Source organism: Mustela nivalis (assembly GCF_964662115.1).
Source record: "Mustela nivalis genome assembly, chromosome: Y".
NCBI lineage: Eukaryota > Metazoa > Chordata > Mammalia > Carnivora > Mustelidae > Mustela > Mustela nivalis.
In genome coordinates, this window is record NC_139041.1 from 32,706,948 (window position 1) to 32,720,103 (window position 13,156).

The 13,156-nt window shown below is 50.0% G+C and overlaps 1 protein-coding gene across 11 annotated transcripts in view; it reads right to left on the reverse strand.

Annotated features, from left to right (window-relative positions):
• The window catches only part of LOC309856867 (steryl-sulfatase-like), a 490,902-nt gene that overhangs the window by 403,231 nt on the left and 74,515 nt on the right, over positions 1 to 13,156 (reverse strand). For all 11 annotated transcript variants that reach the window (XM_082718637.1, XM_082718643.1, XM_082718644.1 and 8 more), the window contains exon 6: positions 8,499 to 8,635. In XM_082718637.1, coding sequence (XP_082574763.1) covers positions 8,499 to 8,635 — 137 coding nt within the window. The remainder of the gene's footprint in view (positions 1 to 8,498; positions 8,636 to 13,156) is intronic.

A 13,156-nucleotide genomic window follows, 5' to 3' on the forward strand; every position in this document is an offset into this window, starting at 1 on the left:
TTAACAAACTCTGCCAAAAAAGTGTGCTATTTAAGATGCACCTGAAGAGACACATGAGGTCAGAGGACTCCATGTACACACATACACACACACACACACACACACACACGCACACGTACACACGCCCCCAAGCAAATTAAAGTCTGCTGAAAAATTCCAAAAGGGAATTTTCAACGACGAGAAGCACCAGTGTGAAAATAAAATCCAATTTGTTGCTTGAGTTGAGTTTTAATAATTGTGTCAGAGAAGCCTTGGGATTCAGAAAAAGCCGATACGGGCTGAATCGTTAAAATAGACCTTGTAAGTAAACTGAGCGCTACGGTTAGCAGCGGCAACTTGGAGAAGACTGGACGGCCTTGGCTCTTCACCAGGGCGCCCTGGGATTAGGGGCGTAAGAAAATGTGCTGACTCTGCCGCATAAATGACAACAGGCTTTTTATTTGTTCAATTTTTTAAAAAGCCAAGAGAAATGTCTGCTTTCTTGAAGACCCCATATAACACGGCACACGTCATTTTAACAGGTTTCCTGTGTCATTCATCATATTACTGAAGGTTTTTTGGGGGGGAGGGGAGGTGATTATTGTCATCATTATTATTATTTCAGAAATTGTAATGCTCAATGCTACCAAGTGTGTAGTGATCGGACGCACGATGTTGACATAAACAACTCCCTTTCTTGGTATTTATCTTTTAATCCATTCCTTTGTACACATTCCTTTCACATTTCAGGGATTTTCTCTGTAGTAGCTGCTACATGTGCTTTTAAACTGACTTGTTACCAGTATTTTGATTTATCTTTTTGACGTCCAGAAATTTAAATTTTATGTGAGTCCATCAGTATTGTCGTTTGCTGTTTATTTCTTTGCTTTTAAACTTAAAAAGAGCTGGCTTAAGCATATCCTGGATAAGTAAAGCCCAACAGTAATGATGTCCCTGCATTCTTTCACGGGTCAATTTTCCAAACTCAATCTGCATGGGCAGTTCAGTTAGATGAGTGGGGGACAGCGGCACAGCACAAAACCAGATTAACAGCAGGTCAGGTGTCATATGCCCCCTCCATGAGCTTGGGTAAGTCACTCTAGTTGCCAAAACTACAGCTCCCTGAGAAACTGCCTTCTTTGTCTGGACCTTTGTTATTTTCATCACCATCCTCATCTTCATCATTCTTCATTCGCCATCATTTTCTTCACCACAACCATTATCTCCATCACCATCACCCTCTTCATTATCATCATCACCTTCAGCACCATCACTACTACCATCACACCATCAGTGTCGTCACTATCATCATCACCATCATCATCATCACCACCATCATCACCACCATCATCATCATCATCACCATCCCCATCATCTTCTTCACCATCATCATTACCATCATCAGTCCCATCAGCAGCAGCACCATCACCACCACCATCATCATCACCATCATCAACATCATCACCATCACCATCACCACCACCATCATCACCATCACCACCACCATCATCATCACCATCATCACCATCATCACCATCATCACCATCACCATCACCACCACCATCATCATCACCACCACCATCATCACCATCACCATCACCATCATCACCATCACCATCACCACCACCATCACCACCACCATCACCATCATCACCATCATCACCATCATTAACATCATAGCCATCATCATCATCACCATCATCACTTACCATCACTACCATCATCATCACCATCATTAACATCATAGCCATCATCATCATCACCATCATCACTACCATCACCACCATCATCATCACCATCATTAACATCATAACCATCATCATCATCACCATCATCATCACCATCACCATCACCATCATCTTCACTATCATCATTACCATCTCCACCACCATCAGCAGCAGCACCATCACCATCACCATGACCATCATCACCATCACCATCATCTTTTACAAAATCACCATCATCACCATCACCATCACCATCATCACTGACCATAGCTGACCATATGGTGATGGTAGTGATGGTGGTGATGGTGATGGTGATGATGGTGATGATGATGGTGGTGGTGATGGTGATGTGTGATGATGGTGATGATGGAACATCACCATCATCTTCATGATCGCCATCATCACCATCACCTCCTCTTCTTCAAAATCATCTTCTTCATCCTCATCACCATCACCATCCTCCTCTTCAAAATCACCTTTATCATCATCATCATCATCATCACTATCATTATCATCACCATCAGTACCATCATCACTGTCACCACCCTCCTCTTCAAAATCATCACCTTCATCACCATTAACCACCACCATCATCACAACTATCATCCTCATCTTTTTCATTATCATCACCTTCATCATCACCATCACCTTCTTCACTATCAACATCACCAGTATCACCAACATCACTGTCATCTTCTTCACCACCATCACCACCACCAACATCATTATCATCTCCATCACCATCATAACCATCATTATCATCACCACTATCATCATCCCCATCCCCATCACCTTCACCTCCACCACCAGCACCACCACTACCACCACCACCACCACCATCATCATCATACCCTCTGTCTCTTTTCAGTGCATGCAATACACTCACTACAGGGCCAGTACCACCAAGGTAATCATAATGTCTCCCAAAGTGTAACCATCCTATGGCAATTAACATTATCACCTATTCTTAGCCGTCTGTCTTGAAAGGCCAACTTTACATTTACAAGAGATTCTCTTTCTGGGCTTAGTGTTCTTCTCCATCATTCTGTCTAGTCTGGGGCCAGGGCATCCTGGCTTCATTTATTTATTTTTACTTAAACTCTACACAGCACCCTTTTAAACACAATGTGAGTGAAGAACACTCAAGAACTCACAACACATCCAACCTTGGTTGCAGAAGACTGGAGGACATACTTGTTCCACATGAGAAGCTTTAGAGTTTTGCTACAAAAGGCTTTAATGTTCTGCTTCCCACTACATCAGAGTAGGAACGGTCCTGAGCACAGTCCACTGCAATGTGCAACACAGCTACAAGATGACAATGAGTCACACGTTCTCAGCATTTCACTCTTAATACCGCCTCCGTGCCATGGAGCTGACAGATGGGGCTGTGCTGTACAGAGCCGGAAGCCAGCATGCTTTAGTGTGCACAGACCACCTCCCTCCCTCCCAGAAACCTACAGAAAACCTGGAACTTTGGCCAGTGACCAACCCTTGAAATAATTTTCAGGTCTCCACTGAGCATTTGATAAAACTGGAAGCTGAGTTAATGAATGTTGGTCCATAATGGCTCTACTTGCTCCCTCTGAAGCACACCATTACTCATCCAGTGTCTTGTGCAGACATCAACCTCCACTCTGAAAGTGAATGGACCTAATCAGCTATTCCAGTCACAGGGGAGCGGAGCCTGGTGTCTTTTATGCGTGTGTACTCACAAAGAAGTAGCCAGCTGGATGCCCCGGCTCTCCTGTTCCTTGCTGTGCTTGACACAAGAAGCTTGACTTCTTGTCTTTTATCCAAACCCCTAAAAGCATCCCCCACACCTGTGCATACGTGAAATGGTTCCACCTCTGCCATGTAAACACTTTGACCTCCTTCCAGGTTTCCAACGCATCATGTTTGGAGGTGCAACCCATCACCTCCCAAGCCACTAGCCCCCCATTCTCCTCATTGCCCTGCCATGGCCTGACACGTGGGTCATTCCCTAATGCCCCAAACTCCAAGGCTGAATTGTCTTTTGTGATACTCTCTGGCAGCATTTCAGTCAACAGTCTATTCAATGATCCATCTGCTGCCTCAATGCCGGACTGAAAATTACCCAGTTGCCCATTCTGAGCCAACACCTAACTCCTGGTCTCCCTCCAAGCAGAACACAGACCAGACAGAGTCCAGTAAGTTATCCCCCTAATCACGTCTCTCTGTGCTGCTTGAAGAAACCACCCCCACTGACCCTGAGCTCTTCAAATATTGAGCGCTCGGGTACATCCTACGACTCTAACATTCCTAGTAGCTAAACCTATTTGAGTCTTTTCACCTCTTCCTAGCTGGAGTTGACTGTCTTTTGAAGCATTCTTTACCCCTGAGTTCTGATAACCCCATTCCTATTCTTCTTGGTCTTCTACACTTCTTGTTTTTCCTTTGGGAATTATTTCTGTTTTGCCCTTCCTTTGAATGGTTGACCCGGCCTTCCATTTTCAGAATGCATCAGAAGCAAACACATTATTTACACGCTTTAGAGGGAGTCCCCGTTTATCAAGAAAAGGAGCGTTTAAACACTCAAGACAGAAAACTGATGTATTGAATCCCAAAGGAAATATCCAGCATGGTGGCCCAGATTACATTCCTCAGAGAACCAAAGAATCACAAAAAGAATGTTACCATTGCCTTTTTAGACCCTGTGATGCTAGCTGACGAGAAGCAGAAACATGGAAGTTCATCTCTCAACTTTTACCTTGGATTTAAACAGAAGGAAACCTTGAGTCATGACTTACTCAAGTGTTTTCTGTATCTTTTCAAAGCATGCCTATCCACTCCCACAGGTGGACCTTCATGCACACAGGTAAAAGCCACGCTTTCCTAGCAATCTTAGCACCTTGGACAGGACCTTGCAAGTATCAGGCACCTGACTCCCCTGATTTCACCCTTAAATATGATTTTCTGGGGCCCCTGCTATGCTCCTGGTCTGCAGCATTCCAGAAGCAAATGTCTTCTACATGAACCCAACCAGAGCACTTAGGCCCAGGCACATGGACCTACTAAGTGAGGGATTATCCACGGGGTCTCACAACGGTCCTAGAAAGAGTCCATGTTTAAAGTGAGACTCCATTAGACTCTTGCCCAATAAGCCAAACCTTGGTTAGAATTACGCCATAGGTTTGAGGGGCTCTGACCAACACCCAAGTCTCCCCATGCTTGTGTTCCTTGAGGTTCTTGGGACTATCCTGACCTGCTAAATGAGACCTTCCAATTTATTCTCCATTCCTCAAGATGGATTTGATGTGTGGCCACAGATACCACGTGCTATGTGCTTAACTCTACGTCGGGCATGGAAAAGAGGAGCTCGCGCTGTCCCATAACACCTAGCTTGTCTTGCATGAACACATCTGCTCTTTTTTCCTTCTGGTTGGCTGTGTGTTCCTTCCCTGCACCCAGAGAAGGTGGCCCTGTCCAGCCCCACGGAGGGAAAGGCAGGGAGAAAGGGACGATCAGAGCATCAGACACAGCCACCAGTGGGTACCACATCACAGATACTGAGCAACGGAGAACTCGCTCCTCAAGACTTCTCCATGCCAACAGCAAGGCTGGTGGTGCTTCTGCTGAAGAAAAAAGCTTATGGTTTTGGTTTGAAAGAAAGAAAGGGAAAAAAAAAAAAAAAAGCCATGTCAGCCACAAGATCCCATCCCTTGAAGCATCAGGGACTTTTTCTTAGTTGAAAGGACCGACCTGAAGCCTGAGATTTATATCAGCGTTCACCTCATTGTGCCTGAGCTGCATCTCCCTTTGTAGGATCCAGGACAGGCTAGTGGAATCCTAAGGAAGTGCTGATTGATGATGCCTTCCCGTGGCTCTACGAACAGCACGGGGCTCTGAATGAATGGTCAATGCATGCAGATTCCGCCCCACAGACCAGAGGTGTCGTCTGGAACGGTACGAGGCACACAGAAGAAACCAGCGGCGGCAACCGCCTCCGGCCCTCCGCCTGCTCCCTCTGCCCCGCTCGACTTTAAAGATCCCCAGAAAGAATCACTCCACTTCCTGGGGGACGGAGAACAGCTAGGACGGCACACCCTCAAGATACCGGGTGCCCATTTGAACACACCGATCTGGCTTATTCCTCCCCGAAGCTCTACATCTTCAGAATTACTTGGGATTGAAAATTACCTGTGAAGGTCTCCCAGGTGCCCCCAGGATACCAGTGTGGGGGTATCCTGCCAGAATGACCCGGGGGGCTGTGCGTCCTGGCCCCGTATGCCCGTCCATCCCTTCCCCAAACTCTGGAGCAGCACATCGGCAGGTTTGCCAGGACACACCTTCAGCCCTTTCCACACGGCGTTATTTTTGGATCTCCTGGAAGAATGCTAAATCCTCCACGGTTCCTAACTTCCCTTACGTCAAGGACCATATCCGTATTACTCACCGCCTCCGAAAAAGAAAATGAGGCTCCCATATTCAACAAACGTGCGTAATGCAAGAGTGAGCTCCTTCCCTCTGACTGACGGCTGGCCATCCGGCACTGACGAGGTGGCCTTTCCCATCACAGGGAAGCGGTGGGACCGGGTGCAACCACCTTCACGCTCTGGGGAAACACCTGCATTCAGGTTCCTGCTCATCGCGTCTACTGATTCTGTAAGATGTACACCTGAGGCAGGCAGGTGCGTCAGCCTTCACCCACCTCACCTGCCTCACCTTCAGAATGGGGACAATGAGCACAAAGACTCCCACACTGACGGCCCATGGCACAGAGGACGGCACGTGTGCAGACTCCCCGCGCCGGCAGTCTCTGAGATTATGAACGAAGGCTCACCGCCCGTCGGTTCCTTAGAGGGATTTCTAGATCCAGGATGTGAGTCTACCATGTGGGGTCTGTGCAGGACCCCTTCTGTGGTCCTCGCTGCAGATCTGCCCCCTCACCATAGCTATCCAAGACAGTGGCGTCCCTCGGCTAAGAATAAGGCAATGACACAAGGACGTGGCGTGGGAATGACCACGGAGGAAGCACAACTAAGTAGTGAACGTTTCCGTCATGGCGATATCTTTCCAGGTTCAGGGAACCCTGCACTGGAGAATGCTGGGTTCTACAGAATGAGGTCGCGTCCAACAATTTTGAAAGAAAATGCTCCAAAAGGAAGAGATATGCCCTCTGCTGCTACCCACTGCCCTCTCACAAGCCTCCCTTGCAGGAGGCATCGTTGTCAAGCAAATATCCCCGTTTCATTTTATTATGTAATTTTTCAGAACGCCGCAGCCCCCTCAGCCTCCTAAGGAAAGGCTTTTCTTGGAAGGAAGGGATGTTCCTTGAAACACTCTGATGTTCTGGTAAAACAGCAGAAATGTCCTGACGCATGGACGTCACTGCTTTGCTTTTCTGGCAAAAAGAAAAGCACAGAATCATCTACAGATGGGACATCGGGGTCTCACGCACCCTCAAAGACTCAAAAACGTGAACTGTTTCCTTCTAGAGGGGACTGAAGGGGGCAAACACTGAGCGCCAGACTTGCTCAGGAGTCAGGGGACACATCTCCGGCAAGATAATGAAACAAAAACTCATCAGTCCGCTGGATGGCACCAGCACGAGCCCGCGCGTTACCCCACCAACGCGGTCATCCAGGAAACACAACAGTCATCCAGGAGGTGAAACGTTTTACCGAGTCACACCGCGAAGGTGTGGAACACGTTAAGGGATTCACAGGCGACACTGAAAGAAGCAGAAGAGAGTCAAGCTCATCCTGGCGTCCGGGACATACATGAAAATCTGCACAGGCATGGGGCGCGGAGGTGGCCCTTCCCGGGACATGAGGGAGAAGGAGGAGGACTCAGAGACCCCGTGAGCACACGCCACGGAAGTACAGGCATCTGTCCTGTCAGTCTCAAAAAGGGGAATGTTGTGCTTTCGTGAGCCCCAGCATTCATCACAGGGACCCCCTCTCTGTTCTTCTACAGAATCCCAGACCCTCAGAGAAGAAAGAAGCCAAGGGCTTGCCTTATGTGAACTCTTCAACGAGAGACGACAGAATGGAAGCCTAAGTACTTAAGACTCTCTCGGATTCACGGACGCTGTGCGTGGACAGTTAGAGGGAGCACGAGGCTCCTGTCCTCCTCCCAACGCTCCTTTTGAGACTGAACAAAACGGAACAAACCAAAACTTGTTCTTCTCATCGTCCCCATAAGCAACCAGCATCACGTTCCATTTGTAGCTCAAAACCAACCGACCAAAAAAAAAAAAAAAAAAAATGCTCCTTGGCAATGGTCACCTTATTTCCAAATCATGTAGATGAAAGAGTGAAAAACTATCAATTTGGTGCACAAAGAAAAACAGGAAGAATGAGAGAAGGAAAAAAAGAGGAAAGGAAAACAAATACATGGAAATCATAAGCAACCTGTGGGCTGGTGACATTTGGACAACGGTGTCCCCTGTTTTCCACAGGGATTGCGCAGCATCCACACAAGGGACAGTGTCACCGGCAACGGCAGGTGCTGAGTGACGGGTTCAGACCACCGGCTTCCCAACCCTTTGCTTCCCCTTCACGCTGCAGAACACACCCGACATCGCCCGGGTCTACCAGAGAAAAGCCAAGACGGCGGGGACAGGGTGATCTCACAGACATGGAGAGGACACTTAAAAAAAAAAAAAAAAAAGGCGTCTTCCCAGCCTTTTTCAAACTGTCCAAAAACCCATCTGCTGTCTTTACAGGCATGGGGTTGCGGAGGTGGCCCTTCCCAGGACGTGAGGGAGAAGGAGAATGACTCAGAGACCCCGTGAGCACGCGCCACGGAAGCCAAACACGCACATACCTACGCTCCAGTCCATTTCCTCCACCGCGTCGCCGTAAGCGCCGTGTTTGCTTTTGCCGGCAAAGTCCTTGGAGGAGAAGAGGGCCGTGTGCACGTGCAGGTACGACACGACCAGGAGGAACGGCGTCCCGGCGTGCCTGCGAGAGGAGAGAGAGCCAGAACGCCGTGAGCATGTGGGCCTCCGTTCCCGCCGCCACCAACCTCGCAGGACGTGAGGCCGTCTGAAACGTCAGACAGCACCCCACGGTGACGTCCAACACGGCGCGTGTCCGCTGGAGAACGGACGTGTGCGCGGTGTGTCTATGAAGAGAAGAGTCACGGTCGCCCTGTCCGGGCCAGCAGGCTCACCCGCTATGTTCTCAACACGTCCCCCAAGGATACAGCTCTGGAAGGAATGTTGTGGGAACGACCTTGAATTCTATTCTTCCTTTTCTATACAGCGATGAGTAGGAACTCGAGGGCCTTCAAAAGCCTATTCCCTTTGGAATATGAACACACGCACAGACACACACACACAAGCTACTGCCTGGAATACTCCCATTTCTAGACTTCTTACGGCAACACCTGTCCCCCATCTACCGCCAAGTCAACTGTTCCGCCATACTGCCCACCTTCTACGACCGAACTAGTCTCCTCGAATAAAGGCCCCACCGTCCACACTGACATTTTGGAAGTCACCAGGAACATTCTTAGAACGCGTCCCAAGCGATAAAGAGTGTCAAGTTACTGCAAAAGCCTTTCCTCGGTGTATCAAAACAGCCTGTGTTCTAACGGGTGAGAACACGCAGCTGGGGGAGAGCTGTAAGTTGCTGTCAACCGGGGCGGGGGGCGGGGGGCACCTTGTGACAACAGTCACGAGCCTGGGGAGTGTGGGAAGGTCTCAGGGTTTTTACCCGGGTCTGCTGAGAAGGGGTCGGGGAGTCCCAGCACCTGCTCTCTGCCTGGCGCCGATCTCTGACCAACGCACTTTGAGGAGGCCCTTCGGTTTCATGGAAGCGGTTCCGAGTTCACCTTTGTCCTGGAAAGCACCAGAAACGCCTTTCCGTCTCAGCGGGGCTGTTGTCCGAGTGCCCTTCCGACGGCTGCCGGGCACCGACGGAGTGAAGGACCGACTCGACATGTGGAGGAACCCCCTTTCTACGGGGCCGTCCGCGAGCACACCGCTTGGGTTCGTCCCGTCCCCATAATGCCTTACGGGGCCGTCCGCAGACCAGCTGCTCATCACCCTTTACACGGAAGGCGGCTCCTCGCACGGAGGTTCCCGTTGGCTTTTGAAATAGATCATCAGCCCGAAACCCAAACTCTGAGCGAGCCGGGTCCCTGCTGGCTCAGGACCAACCTGGGCACGTTACTGGGAACCATCTCTAAAATAAATATATAAATCTTTAAAAAATAAAATGAAAGTCCATGCAGTTGGAAAGACTTTCAGAAAAACCCCACGAATACACAGGCTTTGCTACATCTGGGGTCGCGGAAGGCAAGTCCTTGGTGTGACGAACTGAACACCAGGATTTCAACTGTTGCCGTTTCAACAGCAACAATTGCAACTTTCTCCCTGACACGCTTTGGTCCTTTAATTCTTTAGCGTTGCACATGTCCCTGCCGCAGCCACAGAAACATGGAGAGACGTTTTTATTTCAAAAATTAAAAAAGACAAGAAAAGTAGGGAATCCACTCTTTCCTCCCCCCCCCAAAAAAGATGCAATGGACACTGTGTCCTAAAAGCCAATTCGTCTAAGAGTTTAAAAGGCGGCTTGATTTCGGGCTTTGCTCACATCCTTGCCGCGTGTGCACACTGGCTTCAGCAGCTGGACAGGGCTTCACACGGGGCTCTCTGTGCAAGGATTCCGCGGACGCAGCCTCGTTGTGACTGTGAGGTCTCTCATTAGATCAAGACCTTTTTGGCCAGTGAGGATGCCAGACTCTGACCCCGTCCATCACCACCTGTGAGGCCCCTCTCCAACCCCAGTGTGATCCGAATAAAAATACCTAAAGCCACCCACACGCCCCCACCACGCAACAGGTGCAGGAAAGATGCTTTGCTCGTTCTGGCTGTAAATTCCCTGCATGTACTGATTCATCGTCCGAACCCAGAGACGGCAAGATACTGAGCCTATGCGGCAAATTAGGTAGACGGATGGACAGACGGATAGTTTCCCTGCAGTTTAGGTGGCAGGCCTCAAAAACAACTAAAATTGTTGTAATAGGAAATGGGATTCTGAGAGAGGAGATGCATTTTCCAAGGTGGCTTTGGAAAACCAATCATGTGTCTTGGCCATCGCCAGAAGAGCGTCTTAAAAGGTTCAGAGAGCCTCCTTAGACCCTCGAAGGGGAGAGGAAGAAGAGAGTGTATTCACCCCGTAGGAGCAAATCTGTCCTGCTAGGAATAAGTGTTCCGACTCAGACAATACCAGACAGATTCTGGACGTTCATGCTAAGCCTGGGGACAGGGACAGGAACTGATGACCCTGGGAGCAGAGTCGGCCGGGGTATAGGCTGAGGTGCAGACAGAGCAGCCATTCAATCATCCAGCAGGGTTCTGAGCGCTAAAAAAACAAGCTAATATCGAGACCACTGGGAAGTTCCCCCCACAGGGCTCCTCTCACGAACCAGCATTTCTGCTTTCTCTGGCAAAGTCTGCAGAGCGGGAAGTCGGCGGCCCCAGCCCGCATTCCTGTAGGGCAGCCGCTCACCACCAGGAAGGAGCTGAGTCACATCCCATTCCCGGGGGCTCCAGGACCGATACCACCCATCCCTCATTCCCTGGACCTGCCGTGGACCTGTGAACTCGACAGGCAGGGCTCATGCCTCCTGATTTCCAGTTTGGACCATGATCCCAGGGCATAAAAGGGATCTGTGTGTTTGATAGAGAACGGGGTGGTGGGGGGGGGACAGTGCCTTATCGAAGCCCCACTCCGTCAGGGATGACACGGATCGCGGAATCACGAAAAGCAAGCCTCCCTCCACAACTGAAGATGGCTTCCAGAACGCTCTACCTGGGACGGGGGCCCCTTTGACGAGCCAGAGGTCCCCTTCACTCTGGAACCTGTGTCCCAATGACCTGGGCACAGCAGAGGCCCATCCTAGGGCATCTAGCCTTACGCAGCAAGACCGTTCTTGAATTACCTAACCTTTCCGCGGGCGAGCGTGTGCGTGTGTGTGTCTCCCTGTGTGCGACCCTGAATTCTGCTCTGATGCATGACCGCAGCCGTGAATTAAAGATCGATACCCCCGCTACTCCCGTGTGGCTTCAACGCTTACTGAAACTCATCAAGTCATCCTGCGATCTCTTTCTTTGCAACATGCTCTGCGCCAAATCCCAGCCATTCAGTATGGCCACGTCCACCACGGTGTGGCTGCAGGTGTCAAAGGCCTGGCTGTCAAAGGCTACCCTGTAAGTGCATGTCAGGCTTCCGACTGTGCCCACTATCGACGGCAGCAGAACCGGATAAAAGGTCAGGTCTCCTAATGGCCCATTTATCAGCGGTCCCACGTTTTAGGGCTTTTTGAGGACACCAGCCGCACTTGCAGGAGGAAGTCTCAGTCTCCTATACAGCTCCAGAGCACAGGACACGGCACACGGAGCTCTTCCCCACCACCCTCCTGTGAGGACGTCGTCTTTCCATGACCACGTGACGTCCCCCAGTGCACCATGCTTTCCATCACTTCCACAGCGCGCTCACCTCTCTTGTGGGACCAGTCAGGGGTCAGGGTGTGTTAACGTGGCAGAAACGTGATCTCACCGCTCTGGGAAGGCAGAGATTAAAAACAGACGTCCAGCTCTTTTCCAGACGGTGGGTTTGTCCTCAGATGCCCCATCCTGAGCATAACCGGGAATGACTACCGTTTATCTCACTTCTGATGACAGCCTCTTAGAATACCCACGCGCTGGCAGAGAACACGCCGTATACATACAAGATACACCCAGAGTTTGTTCAGTACGCCTTGAACGTGGAGGCCTGGGCATCCGAACACCTGCGGTAAAGGTCATAGGAATTTACGAACGCAGTGACCGGAGACCGTAAACCGTACAAATCTCAAGGGTGTGCGTAGGACGCCATCCTCCTTGGAAACACCCTCTTCAGCCTACACATGGGTGGCTCGCAGAGAAAGAGAGCAGCTTCTTTCAATGTAAATGTTCTTTCCAGCCACCAAGCATTGTTTTCGATGTATTTAGGGAAGAAAGGGTCCGACATCACCAGCTCTGCGCACCGAGAGTGACCAAAGTTCACCTGCTCTGTCCAAGACGACAAGCAACATAGGTCTCCTTCTCCCCACTGGCATCAACCTTTTTAAATGTGGCCTTGGCGTACACGAAGGGAAAACTACTTGGTGAATCAAATGAACTCACTGAGTTCACCTGTTCCTAGGCAGCTTGTGAATTCTTTTCAGAGTCAGCAAAGTCTCCATCTCCATGGCAATGACGGGACGGACATCAGAGCTCCCGTAAGAATCCCCGGGATGCGTTCTACTTCGGGGGCACGAGACCCCGAGTCTTCTGTTTCCATCTATATCATTCCCTGATCTGCTTCCTCCTCCTCTTGTAAAGAGGAGGTGGAGCTGGCAGAGTCCGAAGCAGGTCAAAGAGATCCACATGGCCCAGTCCGACAGAGAGGACGGCCTTCGTAGGCAATGTGCTGTGCTATCTGGATCTGATC